This window comes from Macrosteles quadrilineatus, unplaced genomic scaffold, assembly GCF_028750875.1.
Source record: "Macrosteles quadrilineatus isolate MER2022 unplaced genomic scaffold, UCM_ALF_1.0 Scaffold_9__3_contigs__length_116548681, whole genome shotgun sequence".
Classification (NCBI taxonomy): Eukaryota; Metazoa; Arthropoda; class Insecta; order Hemiptera; family Cicadellidae; genus Macrosteles; species Macrosteles quadrilineatus.
In genome coordinates this window covers 43082112-43107205 of record NW_026542602.1, presented here as the reverse complement: position 1 = coordinate 43107205, position 25094 = coordinate 43082112, and the positions used below count along the sequence as shown (strand labels likewise).

General features: G+C 36.1%; 2 protein-coding genes across 3 annotated transcripts; one reads left to right on the top strand and one right to left on the bottom strand.

The window, feature by feature from the left end:
* Positions 1–4063: 4063 nt before the first annotated feature.
* On the bottom strand, positions 4064–10044 carry LOC129003968 (tRNA-specific adenosine deaminase 1). Its single transcript, XM_054432330.1, has 7 exons — positions 10018–10044; positions 7998–8233; positions 7397–7694; positions 6481–6704; positions 5585–5817; positions 4905–5027; positions 4064–4221 (listed from the first exon to the last, which is right to left on the bottom strand). Exons 2-7 carry the CDS (start codon positions 8223–8225, stop codon positions 4089–4091), a joined length of 1239 nt encoding a protein of 412 aa, XP_054288305.1. The 5' UTR covers positions 8226–8233; positions 10018–10044; the 3' UTR covers positions 4064–4088.
* Positions 10045–11647: 1603 nt separating this feature from the next.
* Positions 11648–24412, top strand: LOC129002554 (uncharacterized). 2 transcript variants are annotated; one of them, XM_054430442.1, is made up of 8 exons: positions 11648–11993; positions 12691–12853; positions 14506–14662; positions 17399–17589; positions 19889–19967; positions 20203–20325; positions 20977–21073; positions 21479–24412. In XM_054430442.1, the coding sequence occupies exons 1-8, from the start codon at positions 11761–11763 to the stop codon at positions 21528–21530; spliced, it is 1095 nt and encodes a 364-aa protein (XP_054286417.1). In that variant the 5' UTR covers positions 11648–11760; the 3' UTR covers positions 21531–24412. The 2 variants fall into 2 exon arrangements, with proteins under 2 accessions (XP_054286417.1, XP_054286416.1); XM_054430441.1 differs by having other exon boundaries at positions 14506–14665; positions 17402–17589; positions 21479–24410.
* Positions 24413–25094: the final 682 nt, after the last annotated feature.

The following is a 25094-nucleotide window of genomic DNA, read 5'->3' as shown; positions in this document are numbered from 1 at the left end:
AATTTAAGGAACCCGGAGTAGAAGAAAAAACGTAGGCCTACAATACATACTACACTCCTTATGAAAAATGTATACCAGCTGTTCGACAATGAAGTAAAAGATACAGGGATGCCAACTCATGAGCGCCTCAGTGTCTCTTAATACTGTACTTGTAATCTGGGTCGTGTTCACACTGAAAATTTATGGAATCCAAAGTCAATTGATTTCTCTTTGGTTTAACCATGTTTAACCAAGCTGCAACATTAACGTGAAAATGGACGCCTACTTAACTGTACTGTCTATATTCAAAGTTGTTACCTACAAAAAAACTCACAAAATAAACGCGTACACGGATACCATTTTAACAAGGCAACCTAGAGCAAATATCCACCACAATGCGTATGTATTTACATACTGCAATACTAACTATAACATGTGTCCAGACTATAAACAATGTCTAGCCTGGAGGCAGGGCTAGGCATGCTACGGTAGCGGTTAATATAATTATTACTCTAAACCGCGCCATTCTACTAGTAGCATAAATGTAGAACAGGCCGTCGGCATTATGATAATATTTTGTTATCTACTTTGCTATACGGGTTAGTGCAAAACGACATAGTGAGATTGTGTAGCATTGCATTGGTTTTGTATCGAACTGAGGTTTTATCGGAGCTGTTGGTATAGTTCCGTTGGACTTCCTGAAGTTTCGGGTTCAAATCCCGTTAATCACTAGTTATTATCTATGTGATAGGCAGAGACCCTGGAATTCGTAGCCCGTATTGAATTGTACTGTAAGTCCACATATAAAAAATTAAATGTCTCTTGAGCGAGAACATTCTATTAAACAGATTTATTTAACATATTCAACTAAAGTGATTTTGATGTACTATGTACATACAAAAAAAAAAAAAAAAAAAAACCACAGAAGCCTCAGTAAGTGTAACTTTTTCATAAGTAACCTTGACTTTGCCTAGAACTTAAGCAACACTTTGTTGGTAAAAAGAAGCCATGAATAGATTTACTAATATGAGTTGACAATGGGACAGCTCAGACAGCTGATTTTAGGCTGCTCGGAAAATAAACAATACTTTAATATCCATATACTGTACTATCTGTGTACCCGTGCTTTGCAACGGGAAGAGGATACGAAATAGAGACATGTTGATCTTTACATCTGTTGTATAGTTACACATCCGCCAACGCTTTTAGAAACAAAATTAAACTTTTATAGTCTTTAAAGACACGTGTGTGGCTTTTAAATCTGGTAAGTAGTGGAAACTGCCATTTTGGTTTTGATTAATTTTAAATCTTGTGTATGCTGATATGAGAAAATCCTAGGGGAGTATGTTTTATCCATGGAAAAACTTAAGTTTCTAAATAACATTTTCACATACATGATGTACCTTCATCTCGGCTCAAAAATAAGCACAAAAAATAAATTTAAAATTTTGTTTTTAAATTAACATGGACCTTACGGGTTGCCATGCTGGTGACGAAATAACAACGCAATATAAACAGAAAATCAAAACAAATCGAAGAAATTCCAATCACGTGTTTTATTTACATCGTAGCACAGACAAAAAGAATTAAATACTTTTTGTCTATGATCGTAGGTAGTGTTGCCTCGGCGCAGGGTGAAAATAGAGAAGTATGTGCCACGAATACTAGAAAAATGTATGTACATTACATATTTTTGGTAGAGTTTTCGACCACAGAATGACTTCTAGTTTTTTTTTATACGCAGAATAGAGTGGAGCTATTACTGAAACTTCTGTGTAATTACTATTTTATTTAGTGCTTACATTTGTCAGAAAACTAAGACATTGGTCAAATATACGGATTTACTCTGGATGATGCAATCCAGGAATTTGAGCCGCGCCTTCATAAAAACCACGCAATTTACAAAACACATGAGTATATTTCTAACCTCACTCTGTTTGAAGGGGAGGCAGATATCGTTAATTTTGTACAGTTATTATTGTACCATTGACTTTAGATCCTGCAAGTAGACCAATCATTCTAAATGTACGTCTGACTAGTTTATGTTTCATGTTCAGTAATGTTTTGATATAGATAGATTAAATGTTACCTATGTCTTACTGTGTTCCAAGGTTGTAGCATTGACTATTGTGTTGCTTAGTCTATGCTATACACCTCTATACCTCTCTGTAGAGGTGTATAGTCAATGGTTGTAGTTAGCTTCAGTCTTTAAACAGTCAGTAAATCGCCTATACAAAACCTATTTGATTGTTACATTGTGAGAAAATACGTCAAGGATAAGGGCGTTCGTTTAATCTATGATTTCCTATACTAATGATTCATTTGTAAGATCATGTTGTAAAATGGATCAATAAATATAGGTATTTAGTTGATTACCTTGCATTGTCATCTTCAGTTCAAAAAGGGAGCAAAAACAAAGTTATTAATTTAGTTCAAGTTCTTGAAACCGGGTTAACATTTTGAAAAATATTTTTATCCCTCCATCCTTACTAAATTTTTAATAGTTTTTATTGTAATGTTTGAAGTGAAAGGAAAACAAGTTGGAGAAAATACCCCATACAGTTTAATTTTGTCTTGGAAATAATTATATTTGACATTTCAAGTAGAGGTAACATTTCAGAAAAATGAAGCATTAGCTTGAATTATAAACTAAATCTAGCTCGGTAGCTCAGTTGCCTACGAACAAATCTATAAGTCACTGGTTCGATGCTGTGCGGTTTCATACCTCTACGATGGTTCAAAACTGCAGCGTACTCTATTTTCACCCCAGCCTCTTAATAAAACATGTGATTGGAATTACTTCCATTTGTTTTGATTTGCTGTTTATATTTCATTGTTATTTCGTCACCAGCATGACAACCAGTCAACCAATCAATTTTAAAATAGTTTAATTAATTAAATTTATTATTTTATTACTCCTTATAAGACTAACATAAATAAGAGCGATAATCTTCTATGAATTCTGAGGTTTCTCAGTTATTCAATATGCTTTAAACAACTACAACAAGGAAGACTTGTCAAATAATTTAACCCTCCAAGTGTCCCTTGTTTTGGCCTTAATGTCTGCCTATTTTTAGCTCATTTGCAAGGTTTTATTAAAACGGATCTGAGAAGCTTAAAAACAATGTTAATTATACTGTTCTATATACCATTTTGTTTGGAAAATCATGGGCTTCAATATTATATATAAAACATAAGGAACAATTGTTAAAAAAAAATTTTTAGGTAAAAAAAAAATATTTTGGAAAAAAAATAATAAAATAAGTTCCCGCTCAATGAAATTGTATAAATTATAGGCCTATAAATATTTGAAAATAGCCACTTTGTTCTAAATTTTATGAGGATTACAAATATATAATCATATAGTGAGGTAAGTTATCAAATAAATAAGTTATGAGTGAAAAACAGATTTCAGTACATTGCGTTTAGCTAAGAATGCATAGCCTAACCATAGCTAGGAATCTGGCTGATAATTTACATCAATATCACTACCTACTTCTTCAGGATCATCAACCAGCCCTTCAAAATCACTTAAATCTTCTTATAATGCACCACGTATATCACTACTTTTGATTTTTAACACTAAAACAATGATAAACGTAATAAAACACATCAGTCATCGGTCCGAGGATAACCAAGCTGTTTACAATTACGCACGTCAGCTGTCTGCTACAATTACGATCGGCTCGGAGAACATACAGCACTGAGACAGACCTCTGGAGAAAGCTTATAATTTAACGAAAAGAACGATACCTAACTCGATCCAGTTCAATCCGATTCAGTCAGTCATAGAGCCTTTGCCGTAAACAGTGTTCGTGAGTCGCTGCAGCGACGCATGACACTCGGAGGGTTAAAGCAGTTGTAAGTTAAAACTCTCAGAAATTAAGGGCTAGTGGATCGTCTTGTGCTACGCTGTGCGCTATGGAATATAGCTCCTTCCGGCTCATTTCGGGCATCAGGGCATGCTTTGCTTAGCCCACACAAAAACGCACGAGTGTGTAGTTATAAGGATTCAAAAGAATTTTTACTTCTTTAGAGGATAAAAGTGAAAATTCCAAAAGTTTTTGTAAAACATAACAAACTACAGTATTTATTTACACAATATAAAGTCAGTGTAGCACAAAATCTTGAAGATGTTTAGGTTTAGTAGTCCAAACTCCAAGATTTTTTTTACTTCGAAGCCATGCGCTTTGGTATTCTTCGGATGTGGCTTTGATGTCACTGTACGTCATTTTGGAAAACCTGTTAAAAAAACATTTTGTTACTAGAGAATAAGGGAATACTCAACCTTTTGAAAATTAAAGACTGATAGACAGCCATAAAAATGTAACATAACCAAACATTGAATTACAACTGTCTTAAGCTTACCGCACTAAACGGTTGAAACCTATACTTGAAATGAGCCAGAGAGAAGTAAGGTACATAGGATACATTCAATGGTACTCTTAAGTGGTGTCTAGCAGTAATGCTGGTGTCTAGAGTAGAGTCCAACACCACCACCCTCGCCCTCCTCTGGGGAAGTTTCTCATAAGGGAGAGGGGATTCTCACGTTAGTTTCGCCTAGGCCCGCAAGTACCCTAAATCCAGCACTGAATAGATTAATCACAATTAAGTTCCTTCTTGTTCAATTACATTGGGTTTGCACTTGGGATGGTTCTGATGGATCTGAGTAGATCACAAGGTGCACCAATTTGCCTATAGTAACAAAGACAAACTCGGGTTTCATTGTCAAGTGCTGTAAGACGGTTATATTAGCATTCATTAATAGTTTAGTATGGAACTTTAGTTTTATAATTTTGTGTGTGATTTGGTAAGTATTTTCTCATTTTTTTATTTCACTTCATATAGTCAGGATTTTTTTAAGTCCTGACAAGGATGTAGGCCTAGTTTCAAAGAGACCTACTATATATATACAGTTTTCTTACCTATCCCAAGTGATTGACAGAAAGTTCCTGAGCAGTTCCAGCCTACAGACCATGAGTCGACCGTTGTCTCTACATTTCTTGGTAGCACCTTGTCTCCTGCCTTCCACACAAACCTCCAGCGGTCTGCAAACAACCAACAGATCATCAATACAGTATTCAAAGCTATTATGTAGTTCAGGAGAATTGTGATATTAGATTAATACAGCTCTGACATACCAGCTAGTGTATTTAAGGCAGCGATTGGTGAAACATAAATGAACAATTATTGAAAGGGCCAAAAGACTAGTTCTATTTACCATATTGACTAAATAATTGTGAGTGGGTAAACATAAGAAAATATAAATAATGAACAGTTGAGGGTTTTCCATAAATTACGATCTCCATTCAGCTTCTGTTACAGCCAAGCCAGCTAGTTCATATCTGAGACCAACGATAATACTCGCTCTAGACACTTTGGTTCCTTACTTCATCTACTACTATTCTGACGGTTTACTAGTAGCTTGGCTAGGACGAGAGGTCCATCAAGACCTTAATTTACAACACGCCTAGTACGAGAGCAAACCCGTTTCCAAAAAAGAAAAAAAATTGATTAGCCGAATCGTCAAAGAAAAATCAGTGCAGTTTACACCACCAAGAAGCTACTGACAAAATTTAATATTTAATACATTGAATATACTTACTTTTGACTGACTTTAACCCACAAAATAGCTGAAGGGCAGGGTTTGGCAGAGTCGCTGACACAATATCTTGACTCTGGGAACACAAGGGAGCTGCGCAACAGAGTGGGACGATGAGTAGTACCAGTACGAGTCAGCAGAGCTCTCTCTAGTACCTCTCTGCTGTATGGCCCTCCTCCACCCACCACAACAGTGTGTAGCACTACTGGACACAGCAGTAGTGACAACAGGGCACCCTAGAGACATATAAAGCAGCAGAGTGTATTTTAGAGGAACGAACCTGGCACATTAGAACCTTAAGGAGTGAAATCTTAAAATGTGGAGTCTTGAAAAAAAACATCTGTCATGAGCATTGTTGCAGCAACAGAATTGCAATGCTGGAACTTGCAGCCCCAGGCTTAACTCATAGGTTGAACTTCCCAGCGACCGTGGTGTAATTTTGAACATCTCTCACAATCATGGGGACATCATCATCGTCACCCGCAATCACCAGAAATTAATACCTAATTTAAACACAAAAAAATCAGCTCTTGTTATTAGGTAAACAATGTTTTTATGCAATACTCTGCAACCCTCTTTTGCATACAGCCTAAGGCTGCGACCCAATGGTATATCCGGCACTGTATGCACTATGGCCAATAAACTAATTTTAGTATTTAATTATTTTTGCTATAAAATGTTTCTTTTATTTTTAAGGCTTACTTAATATAGATGTTCACACCATTTTTAATAACGTATGTTTTAAAGTTTGTTTACGTTTTCACAATGAGGTTTTTTGACAGATTGTTTGAATGTATTGTTTTAATGTTAGGAGTAAAGGTTGATCTTTTCATTCAAGTTTTTTTTCTCAAATGCATTTCATGGGCAGATTTTTTTTTTATTATTAAATGTACACTAACCTGTAAGCCACAGGCAATCCATCGAGCCATCTTGTCACTGCAGGACACGGAGAGTGTCGGATCCCCTCGGCCAGGCTTGGTCCTAACTGCCCCAACAGTGTGATAGGCTATCCCCGCCAACTTAGGGTCTGTCCCTGCCACACATTTGGCCCCTGTTCTGTGGACATCTTGCCCCACCTCCATCTCCCAGTCAACGTCTTTAGTAGAGTCACTATCTCCAATACCTGTGCAAGTAATTGGCAAATGCTTATTGTTTTAGAACTAAGAGAGATAGAGTAAACCAGAAAAACATTATTTGAAGAGCATTATACAAATCTGGTTGTAGTTTGTGTATTTTACGTAGATGATAGCAGTGACGAGTTTGAATCAAGTTCATCTGTTTTGTTTTGGGTAGGCCTATTTGTTATAACTTGATTTGGTAGCCCACCTAAAGCCATAGGCTTATCTAACGAGGCAATAAGAAAGTACCTCAAATGCGACAATATATTTCTCTAAACTGTAAATCTGCAATAGGCAAAGGCCTTTTCTATCCTACTCATTCAGCCCTCAGTGTCCTTTGTCTCAGCTTAAGTGCATCATAGGAGAAATCCACATACAGTCAAAAACAAGTTATGAAAAGAACATAGAAAAAACATAACTTACAGAAAAAGTACATTAAGAGGAAAACCACAGATTTAAATGTTGGAACAAAGGGAACGCTAATTAGGTGAGAATATAATAGGGTACATGAGCAATTGTTGAAATTAATTTGTTTGGATTTTTCCTTACAAAGAATCATTTAGTTGCAGGCAGGGCAGCAGTTACAATGGGAAGAAAAATTAACAAATGAAAACACTCATCTTAGCACGAAACTCAAAACTATTGTCAAACTAGGCCTATAAAAATACTGTTATTTTTATGAATCTAGGAAACATACCATTTTCAATGCTGAATTCACTGTCATTTTCTTCACCAATTACTTGTGCATCAACTTTTTGCCGCTTTACAAGCAGTTCATCTTCCAATTCACTTTTTCTCTTTACATTGCTAATTGTTTTTGTTATGATCGACGCATCTCCACAAGGTACGTGGCTGGTAAAAAAATGGAATTGAATATTAGGATTAACTTTGTATCTGTTCTTGTCGCAGCTAATTATTATTTCAGAGGAACCTGTATTCTTGAACTTATTGATCTGATCATACAAGTATCTCAGAAAACATCTTCTACAAAGAACCTGTAAAATATAATGTTCCAGCTTCAAAATAGCAGACGAAGAATTTAAGTAGTTTATTACAATAAAATAACATTGGAGGAATAACTTCTTTCTCAGTCTTTAAATTCAACCAAGTAGACCATGGCATTCGTATGGGCGAGCAACTCGGGTGATCGCCCTGTGCACTATAGCTAGGATGGGTTTTTAATGCATGAAGCACAAAAATAGCTTAAAAATAGAATAAATAATAATGATCTGGTTACGTAATATTTTAATTGTCATTTATTGCATGATATTGAATAAAACTATGTAAAATTAAGTTACCTCGGCATGGCTGTCGTTAACAAGATCTCCACGTGGAGACATTTGACTTTGGCCTAAACACTTTGTCCCTGTTGCCATGGCCACAACAGTTAACTGTTCATCCAGAGACATTACGATACTAGATAATGTCGTCCACTCTTTACCAGCCACAGGCTTTCCTTTCTTGGGAAGACTATTGTACAGGTCGAGAGTTACTTTGGAAACTCTGTCAGCAAACAAAGTGTCCATAACTGCTCCTAGAAGGAAAGTTTTAATACAATGTTTAAATAAAATTAAGATGGCATTGGGAAACAAATGTATTGCCAAACAATATAAACATTGGTTTGAAAAAAATGGACTTAACCTATCCATCTATTTTTGCCTAATTAGTACATCTATACAGTGTATTATTTATGAATAGTACCTACAAAATAGGTAAGGAGACCCTGGGCTATAAGCTACATTCAAATGTTGTAGTTTATTAAAGCCTATCCTTGACAGCAAAATATTGTAGCTGGGATGAGAAGTCTTTTACAGCATGTAACATGGCCAGTAATGCACATTTTAGCGAATTTCCCTATAGGGAAGTAGCTATTACCGTAGGTGGCACGGTAAGACCTAGACCCGGGACCGATTGACTTTTTCATTTTGATGTCCCCAGAGGCCAAAAACACTATTCGTTCAAATTTATATATATATATATATATATATAGACTTTTATATACATATATATATATATATACGTCCGTGAACGCGATAACGTGAGTAATTTTTGTCCGATTTTGATGAAATTTGTTTTAAAGGTGTAAAGCGGGATAAACTTGAATGAGTTCGCGAACCAGCACGATCGGACCATGGGAACGGGGCTTTACGGGGGGTTTTATATGGGGTAAAAATTGGTTTTTCTCACTTTTGACCCTCAAAACACAAAATTTCCCAATTTCTCTCTAGACCTTTTTAAAGAGCTTAAAAAAACAAATAATTTAGTATATAAAAGTATTTTTGTTCGATTGTTAGTAACGGAGAAAATCAAAAAAATTGTAAATTTAAAATTCCCATGTTATTCTTATGGAGAATATTGTCAAATGTTGTAGTTTGCTTGTTTATGAATATATTTTGATTAAACTTGGCAAATTTATTTATTTTGTACTAAGCTATCAATATTTTACTGAAAAACACACTTTATTAGTTTCCTTGTAGCAGCAAACCTAGGTACTCGTTAAACCTAATGTTATTAAAATATATTTAACTGAAAATCAATTCAGACAAATGGAAATTCGCTTAGTCGGCAGGTTAGCTGCGGCGGGGGTATTTTTCTTAAGAAGGTAGGTCCTTTACACCATAGCTCTCAAAATAGGTACCTACTAAAAATATGTAACTTAACTTATGTGGGATACGAGCTGGTTAGTGATATTAAAATAAACGTGATAACTTAGTACGGGGAAGACTCTAATGTATGTCTAGATGCCTAGGGAGTGTGCTAAATATACCTGGACTAGGTTTTTACGGCACAACCGGTGGGAGTTTATAGTCTAGACGTAAACTCCTGCCGGTCGCATCGCAAAAACTTAGTCATGCGGTGCTTTCAACGTTTTGCGTTTGTAAATATTGAGCTTCAGAAGAAGTGACAAAGTGCTTGTAAAGCCTTATGATGGCTCCATCGTGAGCTGAAACTAGTTTCAACAGCAACCATTTGGATTACCAACAATACAGGTAATTAAACCACTTTTAGTGTATATTGGTAATCTGGAGGCTATCCATACAAAAAAATGAAAATAAATAAATTGAAGACATTCAGGTAAGTCTGGGAAACATCGGCTTGATATTCTACTGTATTTCTAGGACAACCTACATCTAGTAAAACATCTCTAATGTGATTTTGCACCTACAATTTAATTTAGGTGTGTAGCCTAGTACTTATATTTTACGAGTTTCCAAGTGGAGTTTGTTAGGAAATTAATTTTAAGCCACAGATAAATATAACGAAGGTAAACAGGGTAACTTTTGATATGAAATAAATAAATGACTTGACTTAACTAACCTCTTATTGAAGATTGAAGAAAGAAAATTACTTACTACTACTGACATGTCAAACGTAAACAAACAGCAACACCAGTCACCACACCACACCATTCATTCTATATTTCTCTTCTCTTCCAATAGTTCCAATCCAATCACTGAGCTATAATGAATTCTAACTGGAGGTAGCACTGAATGTCAACGATGCGTGTCGCCAGCCGCCATGTTTGCGTGAGGTGTGAGTTATAAAGAAGCCATGTTATTGGATGAAAAAACTCACTGCTATGCAAACCTAGTTATTATAGAAGCCATGTTATTGGATGAAAAAACCTGCTGCTATACCAACCTAACAAAATCAGCGACACGCTTTTGACAGACTTCTTCCATGATGGCAGTGCTACCTCCAGTTATAATTTTAGCTCAGTGAATCCAATCCACTCCCACTACTCCCACATGTAGAGAGAAAATTCTTCTTATTCCTAATTTTGCTGTTTAGTAGGTTCGACTTGTTGTCATGTAACTCTGTATAAAGCTATTTTATTCGTTCTGTTTGGGTCGCCGGAGCCGGAAGACTGCCCCCCGGAAAACTACCCCCCCAAGCAGGTTCCTACGTCATATTGACGTCAGAGACCGGGGGGGGGGCAGTTTTACAGTCACGGACACTCAAATTTAGTTGTCAAACAGTTCTAATCTAACTTAACCTAACCAACCAAACTTGCTGTTACATTTTGAAAATCGAAAATGTTTTATATTCACCACATGCATTTTCTATTATCCAACGGAATTACTCGAATTAAAATTAAAATTACACAGCATTATTTGTCTAGGGGGGGTAGTATTCCAGTCGCGGACACGGCTTCCATATTGGTTAGTTAGCAGATTTTGTGACGTCACGTTTCACTTGGGAGGTAGTTTTCCGGGAGATAGTATTCCGCATCCCATTCTGTTTCTTTTTGTAATTATTTTTCTAGTAATCGTGGTAATTACATACTGTATATTGATTACTTCCCACAGTGGTTTAATGAAACTGTGAATCTTAAACACATATAACAAAAAATTGATAAGGCAAAGTTTGTGGACATCTTTAAAGGCAATAATAGAACCACAGATAAAACATACTCCTCCTTGAGCTCCTTGAGGAGTATGTTTTATCTATGATAGAACCAAATATAAAACGATATTAGGCATATGGCATCAAAAATATTTAGCTTAAAGTGAGTAAATTTGCGGAAAATTGTTTGGATGAAAGAACTTTCTTAAGGACGCCCCACAGGCCAATTTCTTTAGGGCATGGCCTCCTAATCAATGACCTATCTGCACTGCATTTAAAATCACATCTATGCCTATGGTATAATTGAAATAGTCAAAGTCATGTCTTCCTACAAAATAAGGAAACGTACCTAACCAATCAAATTATTTTAATCAACTGTTTACTAATTGATCGTCCGGTTTGTAATCAATATTAGTACATACAGTATTTGTAATCAATATTTGTATACACTATTATTGACATATCGTTTTTTCTACTCTTTGCCTCTGAGTCTGCTAGCTGCTAGCGCTAGTCAGCTGCTCATCAGCATTTGCATGGGCGTTGTTCTGTCTCTGTCATGTCTGTCTGTCTGTTCTGTCTGTACCTGTACCATCATCTCCTCTCCGTCATCTCCTGCTCTGACTGTTATTGAGTTGGAGTTGCAGAATTTTGATAATTAATCTGACAGCGAGACGCTAGAGGTTGAGGACCCTTCTAGACTTCTACCTACCGACCATGGATTTAGGGCTTGGGCTTTCGGAAACGATGAAAAATTTAGTCGCGAATGCAAAAAGTATACAAACAGAAATGGGAACACCATTTCAAGGGGCAGGTTATGTGACAGAAAAGTTGTATATGCTTTTGCAACTCTATCTTCAAAACAAAGGATGGAATCATTCAGTAGAATTTTTACAGTGTTTTACAGAATTGAAGGAATCCTCAATGCTTCCCAGTGCTTCATATCTGCAGTAAGTTAAGTTTGGTCATCTTAGAGATGGCACAAGTTGGACTAAATTTACTTTATGAAAGACTAGGCCCTAGCTGTATGATGATTTATAATTGTTTGTCTGGTTCACTATGTAACTTACTTCAGCATAAGCATAAAAACGAATTATTTCAATACATCCTACAGATATACGTAAGTTAAGGCTTTAGAATAACACATTGGCCCAATCATTTCTCGGAATATATGATAACCTAAAGGCTATTTTATGAAGGCTATTTTATGAGCCTTCATCATAAAATCATTGAAATCTATCTCCCATGGGCCACACATATGGGTATAACTTATGTTTTTTCTGATTTGTATGACTACCAAACAAACACCCCCTTTTGTCACAGTGTAGGCCTACATCTTTATCAATAGTACATCTTCAATAGTAAACTAAAACAATACTTCATAGATAGGCCATACTACACAGTCTCCGAATTAATTGTAGAGCACACTTTCCAACACCTGAGACATGAATAGGCCTACAAACCCATGTTTACCCTGGTCCCAGGAAGAAGTTTGACGATTCCCCGATCCCTGGATTGTGGAAAAGACACCTGATGGTAAAAATGGTAAATATTAAGGAATAAATCCAATAAGCTTTTAAGTTATTGGGTTTTAAGTTTGGGTTTCCTTCACAAGTATATTTGACGATGTACCTATTTCTGTTACAGAATGATGGCGAACCGTGTTACCTTAGACTCTCAAGGTCGGCTGGTATTAAGGGAAAATGGTAAAATAATATTACCGTTTGAACACTTTGCTAACGCAGTCATGTTGAAACATATGAATGGCCCCCATGGTCTACACCTGGGGGTGGAGGGGACTGTCAGAGCTGTAAGTTAACTTAGCATTTTGAATTTTAGTAGGTTATACTGTAGGCTAGGTACTTTTATTTTAGTCTATGAGGTTTGGAGAAAACCCCGACTTTATTCATCCGAAAGTGTCGGTCAAGAATAAAGACCTCAAAAGACCTACCACTTAAATTAAGTTACTAGTTTAAAAAAAATGTCAAGTACAATATCCTACTGTTCTGTTGAAAACTACCCTAATAATTTAATTAGCCTAAATGAAAGTAAACAAATAACAATTTGTCTATATCCTTCAAATATAATATAGGCTATTCTCAGGGCCCGTTTAAGGGGTAAGCAAAGTACGCGGTCGCGTAGGGCGCCAAGCATAGGGGGCGCCTGAGTTCTCTTCAATGTCCAGTATTAAAGAAAAAGATTAATTGAATAGGCTATAACACTACTGTAGTATGAACATCTCCCTCGGCCGTGTAGATTATCATTGTCTCCCAATGTCACGGTAAACATCATCGCAGCAAAAGAAGTATTTTTTTAAAATCACACAATCTTTGCAGACTTAGGTATCACACGATCTCAGGTATATCCGTATCAGTTTGTTCGATCGATTCTTGATACCAATACCAATGTCTAAGTATCAGTGGTACCTATCGAGAATCGGCACATCCGTATCACCAAACCATTGCAGCAAAAGTACTGGTTGGGCTCCCAGTTCAATATCTTTGAAACTATAACCGACTCGTGTTCCCTGTAGGCCCATGCGTTTCCGCTTCTTATACCTAGTGTTAGATGCAACGTTAGAGGTTGAAAGTTAATTTACGTCTCCAAATTGTAGGACTGTAGGAGTAGGCTAAGGAGTTGTCTATTATTAATCATTAGGATGAATCATACACTGGAAGGTGAAATCCTTTTGCATACTCCCACAAATTTATGGACTCGTTTGTTGGGCACCCCTTTATCATCCACTTTGAATAGTAGGGTAGACATTTTGAATGTTCTTTTTTTTAAGCTTTTATATACCTGTATTTTTTTATCCCTCTAGAGATAATCCTTTCATCCTTTCACATACAAGTTTTTAAGGGGGGTGGGGCTGGAATGTTGTTCTCTGTGGCTAGAAAAGTTTCTAGAAACCGGTCCTGTATATTATATTAAAATTTACGGATTTGCCGTTTTTAGGTTTTAAATATTAGAGGCCTACATTATAATTTAGAGGTCTAGTTTTGGTCGGATGCATACTTCATCTTCATATAGGATAGCTTAAAATATGTGTTTACTCAAACAATAGGCCAAAAGAATGCTTATTCACTGTAGATTAGGATCGTAAAATTATTAATTTCCAACTAACAAATATTTAACTAGGCCTATAAGGCCTACCTTAAATTCTCTTTGGCCATTCAAAAACCTTAAAACAAGTCTAAATGTTGAACGAAATTGTGTTGTTACCATTCAGTTTCATCTTAGACTTAGTTTATTTTACTTCAAGGTGAGGCAGGTTTTCCTAGCTTTCTGAATACGACATGTTAAAGCACCTACTCAATTTGGTAACTTATGCGTAAAGGCAAGTGCAAGATTAAAAGTAGAAAATTAGTATTTGTATGCTTTTTTTTGTCACTGGTGTATAGTGTCAAAATATTTTTGACCATGAATTTCTAAATACTCTACTTACCTGTGACTCTTAAACAGGTAATGGACTCGTACACGATTGGACGTGAGAACTTTGGAATGGAGAAGGAGTTTATCGTGGAGGTGGTGCAGAACTGTCCTAATCCAGCATGCAGATACTACAAAACTCAGCTTGAGCTGGCTCACAATAAACCTACGTATATACCTGAACCTCCAGGTACTGAAGTTACATTTCTGTGTTAGGCCTTTGTGTTGTGAGAGGCAGTTAACAAATTTGCTGCAACTGCGTCCCAAGTGACGCATGGCGTGCCAAGGTGCAAGGCGGCTGTGTCACCGGGGACACAGCGTGCAATACATTGTTTTTCAAGTTAGTATGGCTCAGGATCTAGCCGAGGACGGTTGTTAAGCGTTAGTATTGTGTCTCTAATACCAGTCTATAATTGTGGTGCAGGTTGGTAGTAAATTTCCCTGCAAAATCCCCGTCTGGCAAGCTTAGAAATCAACTTGTGGTCCCGTTTATCTCCCTCTAATTGGCAATATGGTGGAACCGGCTACGTTCCAAGCAGTGCTGCTATCTGTGGGTGTTTTAGCGAACTGTGTCGACTCTCGTCGTAATGCAGCTCATCACCGCACGTTATTTGCTATTAGTCAGACCAAAATATTTGAAATTTTTTATTGAATTATAGTGTTCAAAGCTTAATGAAACAAATCAAAAATCTACGGAGGTTTATGAGATTTTTTTACAATAATAAATTGTCTAACTACAGTAGACCCCCTCTTAACCGACCTCGTATTAACCGATAATCGGATTATCCGCCTTCGATCGTAAAATAATACAGTTTGTTTTAACCGACTTTGCTTTGAGAGCAGCTCGGTTTAACCGCCGCTTTCTAGGAATCTCGGCATTTCCGCTCCCACGCTGGGCGATGAGAACTGAACCATACGCTTATCTCCACAGGATATGACTAACAATAAGTTATTTTGTGTTGATCACAAAATATATAGCATAGCCTATTGTCAGTTTGTCATCATCGTTCGTAGCTCGAGCACATCTGATCTGATTTTTTATCCGTGCGGCAAACTTATAACATCATAAACTGCGTTACGATTTTGAGAACTGATTATCTTATCGCCGGAGTAAACAAACAGTGCAACTTGTAGGGAAGGGGGGTTAACAACTCCAAGGTCAAGATAGTTTTTGTGCTTGAGCCTCCAGTGAGAGGCTATAAATAAACGTCCTGTCTTGTAACAAAATGGTCGCTTGTATCTTTTGTCGACAAAAGGTTCTGTACTGTATTACGATGTATTTGGAAAGCATCAATTAATACATTACAGTACTAAAGTTATTAAAATAGGAATTTTATTGACTCTTGCGTAGTATTATAATATATTCCACTGAAAGTAGACCTATTTGACTTAACCGTGCTTTGTGTTTATTTGTGACTTTTCTATCAATATGAAAAAGGAGATAAGAGTAAATTATTTGATAAATAATGCAAGTATGATTTCAAAATAATGATTATATAATTCGAAATGAATAGCACTTCATTATGTTATGATTTTAGGGATTGCCCGTTTTATCCGACCTTTTGAGTTATCCGACCTAGGTCCGGTCCCATTAGGGTCGGTTAAGAGGGGGTCTACTGTATTGCCTTGTATGACGTCACCAATCATCATATTCATAGACCAAGCGACGCAGATTTGCAACAGACATCCCTGTAGACCACTGCAGAGAATTCCAGGCCTTCAAATAAACCGTTACAAAGATATAGGCTAAGCGTTTTAATAACATTGAAACACCAACACTAATGTAAAAAATGCTAAGTCAGTCTATTTTAATGTGACTAACCGCCGCATATGTGCGTCGCTGGTCCATTTGAATGACAAATTTTGTACTATTGCGGTAGCGAATGTGTTAAAATACAGGGTGGCTGGAAATACAGAGTGACCTGGAAAACCTGGAAATGTCAGGGAATATTAAATATCTGGAAAAGTCAGGGAATTTTGTCATAAGTCAGGGAAAATTGTAAAATGTTTAAAATAATTGTTAGTAAAGGTCGATCTGGTGAGAGTACGTATGCCGTGTAGGTGAAAACTAAGAAATATGTTTGTACAAATAAATTTTGTGTTTTTGAACAAATTAAATTTTTGTTATAAACTGCGTATCATCTTATCAAACTCTGTTTAACTTTATTAAGGCAACTTGCAAATTTGAATATAAGCTACAAGCCTGTATCTATAGATTTTATGTATTTTTTTCATGTCAACAAACATAAGATATTCTTCAGATAAAGATTAGTCCTTTTGAAGATTTAGTTAGTATTAAAATTGTAATTTTGAATTTGTCGATCAGGGAAAGTTAAAAAAATCATGGAATCGTCAGGCAAAAGTCAGGGAATTTTTCAATGTGATTTCACTAGCCACCCTGAAATAGGATATGTCAAATAACTAAAAAGTGGGAGATAGAAGTTTTTCTTTTAGGCTATGTGGTTATGGGGTGCTTTTTTGATTCCAAACAAGATACATTCTGGACGCAGATCTTGTTTGTCATAGAGCTGACTGGACTTTTTCTGTTAATTCACTACCACTATGTCTGTTTTTCCAGGTTGAAATGTTATAATTGTTTATTAATCCTGTTTGGGCTTAGGTTATTTTAGGTTTGGGTAGGTTAGGTTTAGGTTAGAACCAAGACAACTTAAAAATTTAATTGTTTGTTGATACACACAAAGTGGTTGTGAATGAACCAAAAAAGGTAAGTGATGACACTATCAAAAAGGTTGACGTTACATAGTAACAAGACCAGGGTTTGAACTCTTCCCTTTAAAAAAAAAATATAAATAAAAAAGATAATTGGTGATTTAAAGGGTAGTTGAACACAAATCCAAGTTTTTTAAGCTTGTAAATTCTTGTAAGAAAAAATTGGCCTATTAATAATTTAAAATGGCTATTGCAGGACCTGTAGGAGGGTCGACAGAGAGTACGTCCAGTGGTAGTAGTGCAGGTGGTGGAGGCAGCAGTCACTCGGCGGAGCTTGAGACTCCCCCCGCCAAGCCCCCGTCTGTACGGCAGCAACAAGCACACAAACTGGCGGACTTCCTCAAGGCAAACCTGGAGAACTTAGATGGCCTAACTAGTGCTAACAAGGTAAGTAATTAATATACAAACATGTCTTTGGAATTAAAAAAAATCAAAAAAATGACCCCACTATATTCCATTCCTTTCTCTTCTAACATCAATTTACACCTCAACTATCTATGTTGTAGGTTTTATTCATCAGGGGGTATACTATTTTATTAAAGTGAAATTCCAGGTTTTTTCCTGGTTTTTCCAAGTTTTTCCAGGTTCCCGCGTATTTGTTTGGTTCCACTTAAACTATAATCAATTTAAGACTTGCAGCCTAAGTATACAATATAAACTTACATTAAATTTGTTTCAAAGTCCAGTGAGCTAGTGTTGAAAAAGTAATAATCCATATTATAGTAATAATTTTCATTATCATCATTACTTAAGTCCACGGAAACATCGTCTCTCTCGATAGCAGCAAAATCATGAATATTATCTTCATTTTTTAAGAACACATTATCAACGGCGGCTAAATCCTGAATATTTCCTGCGGTCGTGTGGTCGCTTCCCACGGTGACGTAAACGTCATCACAGTCTTACGTTACCATAGAAAAATCCTGGACATCTCCTGCGGTATGTATACATTATCGCCATCTCTCGCGATCACGAAAACGTAATCATCGTCATCCACGATTGCGGCAAAATCACGAAAATCATCCGCGGCCGTGTGGACATCATCATTGACTCCCACGGTCACGTAAACGTCATCGTCATCGACCGCGATCACGGCAAAATAACGAAAATGTTCCGAGGCCGTGTAGACACCATCATTGACTCCCACGGTCACGGGAACGTCATCGTTGTCGTGCGCGATCGCGGCTAAATCATGAACATCTGCGGCCGTGTAGACAAAATCATCGTCGTCTTTCGCGGTCACGGCAAATCACGAATATCTTCCGCGGCCGTGTGGACATCATCATAGCCTCCCGCAGTCACGGAAACGTCATCGTCCGCGATCTCGGTGAAATCATGAATATTTCCCGCAGCCGTGTCTACACCATCGTCGTCTCCCACGGTCACGGAAACGTCATCGTCGTTTCCCGCGGTCACGGAAACTTCATCGTCGTCGGCCGCAATCACGGCAAAATCATGAGCATATCACGCGGCCTCTTAGAAATCATCATCGTCGTCTTTCGCGGTCACGGCAAATCACGAAAATCTTCCGCGGCTGTGTAGACATCATCATTGCCTCTCGCTGATACGAAAACGTCATCGCCATCGTCCGCGATCTCGGCAAAATCATAAACATCTGCGGCCGTGTAGACATAATCATCGTCGTCTCCCGCGGTCACGGAAACGTCATCGTCGTCGTCCGCGATCTCGGCAAAATCATGAATATTTTCCGCGGCAGTGTATACATCATCGTTGACCCCGCGGTCACGGAAATGTCATCGTCGTCTCCCGCGGTCACGGAAACGTCGTCGTCGTCTCCCGCGGTCACGGAAACGTCATCGTCGTCTCCCGAGGTCACGAAAACGTCATCGTCGTCGCCCGCAACCGCGGCAAGACGCATTTTACGACTACAATCTTCTACCCGGGCTAAAATAAAAATCCCGGATTCGGTCCAAAAATCCCGGCTATTTCCCGGGTTTTTCCAGGTCCCTTCAAATTCAAGGTTATTTCCCGGTTTTCCCGGTTGGTATACACCCTGTTCATGGGCTCTTTCCCTTTAGATTGGGGTGCTGGTGTGGTTATAGTGCTCGCTTGGTTATCACATGGTCGCCAGTTCAATCCTTCTATCACTATCTACTCCGTTTTCCTAAGAATCATCACTTCTTGCATTATTCTCATATGTCTAAACCATCTTGGTCTCGCTTTTCCTTCTCCCCCTCTCAACCAAACCTCTCTGGTCTGGTGTAAGAGTGGACCTATGGCCCAAACCAGGCCAGGCTAAAATAAATAAATAGTCTTAACACATTGTGTGTGACATTATCATCGATGGGGAGCCGTGTCCAAGTGTGAAATACTGACCTATCACCGAAGACAGGCACAGCAAACTTCTGTCGGTTAGTTTTACCAGGCTCTTCTATTGGATGGTGATAAGAGCATGTTTTTTTTACAGTAACACTATTACTAGCTAAAAATGTTTGCAAAATCGTAATATTTTAATTTTTACCTATCACTCAATGGTTAAGTATATTTTAACTTGGGTTCATGTAAAACTTTCAAGGTTTTGCATCCCCAGAAGTAAAAAGAAATTCCTCGCTATGTTTTAGATGAACAAATGTATTTTTTGGCTTATTTTATCAGACTGTGATGTTACAAAATCAAGATGCTATATTATGATGATTGCAATGCTGAAGATGTTTGATGTCTGCAGGATTTGCTGGCCGTACACAACGGAGCCTGGACTCATCAGGAACCTCTCGATTCCAAGAGACATCACTCATCTTCTGAAGGTAACTAACTAAAGTCCTTAAAACTCATTCTTTATAGTCGTAAATGCGGTCGAAATATGTTTTTTCTACCTTAGAGGGTTTCCAACTGTTACATTGGAGACGTAGTCCAGGGAGCATGCCTTAAAACTCAAAATAGACTCGCTTACCTATGCAAACTTGAATAAGTATTAAATACTACTAATTAAATACTGATATAAATACTGCTAAGATTTTTGAAAAATATCCTTTTTTACAGTTGGTCAAGAGAAGATCGTACGAGCGTTTTCAGAGATTATGAAGAACATGACAAGAATGAAGACATGTGTGCGTCCAGCAATGTGTAAACCGTACGGGAAACAATCTGAAGCTTTACAAAAAAGTAGGTTAAACTATGTTCCAAATTGACTTCCTATATATATATATGTAACATTAAGGTTGTGTGGATTTCCAAATTTTGTGGTTTGGGCCCAGCCAACAATTGGTCCTAAGGGAGACCAATTATTTTGGTAATTTTTGGTCTCAGGTCGGGTTTTTAAAATTAAAAATGTGCAAGCAGCTTATTTTTTAGATAACCTTTTGTTCTTGCAAAAAAAAGTGTCTGCCAATACTGCACGATTAAAATATTACTATTTTGCAACCACGGGAGGTGATCACGATCTTCCAGTAATTTCAGTAGATTTCGCGATTTTAAATTGTAGATGTTGATGATCAGTTTTTCATATAGGCTACCTATAGTACGATTTCAATTGATATTTTAAAGTTATGATACTTTCTAATGCAATTTGAGTGCAGTAACAAACAACATTGATTGTTTTTCTGCTCGTAGTACAATCATAAAATATAAAAGCAATTAAAAATCAAGAGTAATATTCTTGATTCCTGTTTGTTGCAAAGCACTTGTAAAGCTACAAGTGTGTAGAAATTACCCAAGATAAAACAAAACGTTCTTGTTGTTAGTGTTTTGCCATCTAATTGACTAGTTCTTCTCTATTGAAGTCTACAAGGATCAGAATTTTGGTTTTATTTGTAGCCCTGATGGATACGATCCAGCTGGTTCAATCCCTCCGGTCGTTCTTGCCACCTCCTCACATTGCTGTTAGCAGTTGGAAGAACGAGGACAAACACAGGTCAGAAATTAAAAATCACATTTTTTCTCTGGGTAGTTCTCTAATCCATTCTACTTTTACCATGGATTCAAAAGGCAGTCGTAGGGTCACTACCAGTCCTAAAAATATCAGGCCCTGAAAAAGCTGTTTTATTTTGCAATCTTCCCAAGTTTTTTTTCTTCTCCCTATTATAATTTAGACTAATACTAAGCAGAAATCCAAATAAGCAGAAAGTTACACAAATAAAATGAACCTACTCCTCCATATGGATCGCAAAGACATTTTACACAACTTGCATGTCAATAAACATTCGTTAATAGAACGACATTGGTAACTGAAAAAAAAATCAAACAATCGATCACAACTGCAACAAGATTTCCTTCCAAGATTTGTAAATATTGAAATGCGATTCTACGCTTGTTACAGGAAAAGCGTAGGACTGGAGGAGCTGTGTGAAAGCATGACTCGCAAGGACTGAATCGTCTCGTAGCCAATCGCATTTCTAGTCACTCGTCCACATGTGATGTGGCCTAACCTAACCTCGGTCCAATGATGCGCTCCGGGGCTCAACTTACTTATTGTTGCTGTCTATAATTTAAATCAAACATTTCTGTTGACGTCTGAATGTATGAAATACATATCGGTATTGTAGAATCTCGTAGGTTAGAAATGTATCCACCAAATTGTTAAGCTTTAACCACGTTTTTATATTGAATATGGCATGCTGAAAGGATTTAGTTTTATTAAGTTTTTTTTGTAATAGGTTTTTATTTACATGTGTTATGTCTATGTGCAACATGATAAGATTAGTGTTGGAAACTGTTGATCTAGATTTTTCAGAATTACATTAGGTCTACTACAAATGGTTTATTGTTTAGTTTTATAATTCAAAGTTAATGTATAGGTAGGAAGGAAGATTATTTTTTTTAGAAATGTGTAACATTTTGTTATAGGCTTTTGAAGTTTTAAGTCAGGAACTAGACTCACTAGAGTAAGACAAAAAAGGTCTTATGAGACCAAACATTAGAATGCACAAGATGTGTAAATTGTCATATTACCTATATCAAACCTTTTTTTTGCAGACGTTTTATTTGACAAGAACTTTGTGTTTGCTGTCTTTTAGCTTCAAAATTGTGCTGATGATGCTTCTTGGATTTAGGAACATATTTTTTACATTGAAAGATAAAAAAACTGATTGTTGTTAGTAGACAGTGTTTTTAACATTTTAGCAACTACTGGTTGCCAGCCGCCACTATACGGTTCATTGATTTTGTTTGAGCAATGTAAAATTCCGTATAAGACATAATTTCAATTTCTATCTCATAGTTTTTGTCCAGATTTCACCTATATCTACAGTATATATTTTATGTGTTTTTTGTTTAAGGCCTTTGTGGTGTTTCTATAATGTGCAGACGTGGTGATTATTTTTCTTCTTGAAGGTCTTAACACACAATAAAAACTAATTTTTCTAAATATTAATTTTCTACAGAAACATTACTTTTATATAGGTATTTAAGAAAGACTTCTGATGGAGGAAGTTTTATCATCACTTTAATCTTTTGACACACCAGTTCTTATATGAGTATAACTGAAGTTAGCTACATCATTGCCCCATAACTGTCGCATGCCATACTTTTTGTAGCTATCCTCAATATGTTTAAGTTTACGTTTATGTACAGGTGTTAGTTTTTGATCATTCTAGGCTAGGTATTTTATACGTAGTAAAGATTAAATATCACGTGTGCCGTTTCACTTTTTTTCATTTTGTTTGGATTTGCTGTAACCAACAAAGTCTTAGTTGTTTCACAGTGAATATTTTTTACACTGGGTAAAGTTAGTTTGTTCATTGCAAGTGTTTTGCTAATTACTTGAAATTTTTATATTCTGATAAGACTGATTAAGATGGAAGAAAGTCCCTCAATATTTACTCGGAAGCAATTGTAGGTTAGAAATGTAGTAAGTTTTCTATTGATGTGAAATGTAGTTCTAATTTAAAAGGAGTTGAAAATCTCATAAAAAAATCGTGCAATACAACCATTATTTTCAAAGTGAGTTGATTTAAACTTGTTAAAATGATTTAACACAATTTCAGCTTGTTTGAAATTTACATGATGCAATGAAAAACTGTATTTCCCACCAAGGCGTTTGAATGGCAGCATGTTTAAAATAACAGCAAATCTAATTTTATGTCAACCAGAGGTAACCGTTTCTAACTAAAATAAAGTACAAATAAGTTAACTAAAATAAGTCAGTATAACCTGTATACTTTGCAATGGGACAAAGCACAATTTTTTTCTAATGTTCTTTATTACTAACTTTAAAATCATCAGCTATTCACTGTGATGACCCTTAGCCAATATACACACCTAAACTCTTGAGTTCAGTCTTAAGCACATTTTTATTCAAAGGATTAATACCAAAGATCAATTAGTTATTCTTGCTTGCCAGTATAAAAGATGAAGTTAATATTTTCAGACAATTTCTGATAATATAGCAATACAGCGATTCTCTGCAATAGAAGTTAATTTACCATAAGAATGTCTTCATATCTTCATTGTTTCTTGTTCACATCAATGCTAAGTATTTTTTATCAACGCATACAATTAAAAAGGTCCAAGGTTGATTTTACGCTAATGTTATCAACCTCTTTGTTAATAATTGGAAGTTAATTTGCAGGAAACAATGTACAAGTAAATTTCTTGATCACCATAAAAAAAAATAATTTTACCAAGGCCTATTTCAATTGTTTGGCATGCTGTAAACGTTTTACTCCTAAAAGAGAACACCTAACAAATTGTGATGCTGTCTTTAATTTGTATTTGTTTTTGGTATTATTTTGTTTACAAACATGCAATATAATTTAACAATTTGCAAGTTTACTGTTAAGACTTTACATTTTGTAGTCGTGGTTTTGTTGATGGGCATTAATATTTTTTAATATGATTCTTCAGTTTTTTTTTTCAAATAGGCTAATAGTAGTGTGAAATTGTTTATACTTTTTCACGTTTTAATGCACGTTTTGCAGTTAATAGTGATGTGTAACCTTACGTCATGATATTATGTAAAATTATGTTATATTTTGTTATTTTTAATATGTAATATTTTGCACAAATTTGATCACTAACTGTATTTAGATTTGTTGTTTTAACCGTATTTTATTATTATACATTACAGAATTTATATTTTGTTGATTTTGTTATATTTATTTGTTGTTAGTATAGAATTTCCCTGTTCTTCAATGATTTTGATCACTGTTTTTTTTCTTTTGTTACGTTTGATTCAAAATATTTGATCATCAAATGTCATTTTAGTGCCAAGTTTACTGTACTATTTTTTTTATTTCTTTCCAATAAAGTTTTTGTCACTGTAACAAATTGTATCCGTCTACTTTTCCAAATGCATTCCAGGTTACTTTTAGCGAATTTCCCTATAGGGAAGTAGCTATTTTTAAAGGATTGGTTTGGTTATTTTACCTGGGGAAAATTAAAGTTTATCTTAAACCTTTACTAATTTTTCTTCCTGATAAATTTCCTCAGAGATTGATGAGAAATTTCAGTTAAGATTTGAAACTGGTATAATCTTTAATATTCCTAATGCTAAAGTGATCTTTTCCATACCTACAACATCTACTTTGCTCATGTAAGCTGGCTGAACTTAATCTCTTTCCTCAAGATGTTTCAATTAATATAAACGAGAGGTCGTCCAGTGGTCGAAACTCGACCAAAAATATCTAATGTACTGTACTCACTTATCTATTTTCACCCCACACTGTAAATAAAACATGTGATTGGAGTTTCTTCCATTTGTTTTGATTTTCTGTTTATATTTCGTTGTTATTTCGTAACCAGCATAGCAACGCATAAGATCCATGTTAATTTTTTCAAATTTTTAAACTCATTTTTTGTGCTTATCTTTGAGCCTATTTAAATTTATAAAGGGATTCTGCACACCTACAGGAAAATAGCTTTCCAACGGTATGCGTAGATTTTCCCTACGATTCACACGAGCTGAGAAAAAAGGTTTTAAAGAAACATGCTTGCCT

What these genes read in the sequence shown, in the direction of transcription:
- LOC129003968 (XM_054432330.1), bottom strand. Translation starts at nt 8,225, where the DNA reads ATGGACACTTTGTTTGCTGACAGAGTTTCCAAAGTAACTCTCGACCTG. An exon ending in TTAACGACAGCCATGCCGAG is followed by an intron (nt 7,695 to 7,997) that starts GTAACTTAATTT and finishes TATATTTTACAG; the next exon opens with GTTCTTTGTAGAAGATGTTT. An exon ending in TGGGTTAAAGTCAGTCAAAA is followed by an intron (nt 5,028 to 5,584) that starts GTAAGTATATTC and finishes GGTTGTTTGCAG; the next exon opens with ACCGCTGGAGGTTTGTGTGG.
- LOC129002554 (XM_054430442.1), top strand. Translation starts at nt 11,761, where the DNA reads ATGGATTTAGGGCTTGGGCTTTCGGAAACGATGAAAAATTTAGTCGCG. An exon ending in GTATATACCTGAACCTCCAG is followed by an intron (nt 14,663 to 17,398) that starts GTACTGAAGTTA and finishes TGGCTATTGCAG; the next exon opens with GACCTGTAGGAGGGTCGACA. An exon ending in ATCTGAAGCTTTACAAAAAA is followed by an intron (nt 20,326 to 20,976) that starts GTAGGTTAAACT and finishes TTTTATTTGTAG; the next exon opens with CCCTGATGGATACGATCCAG.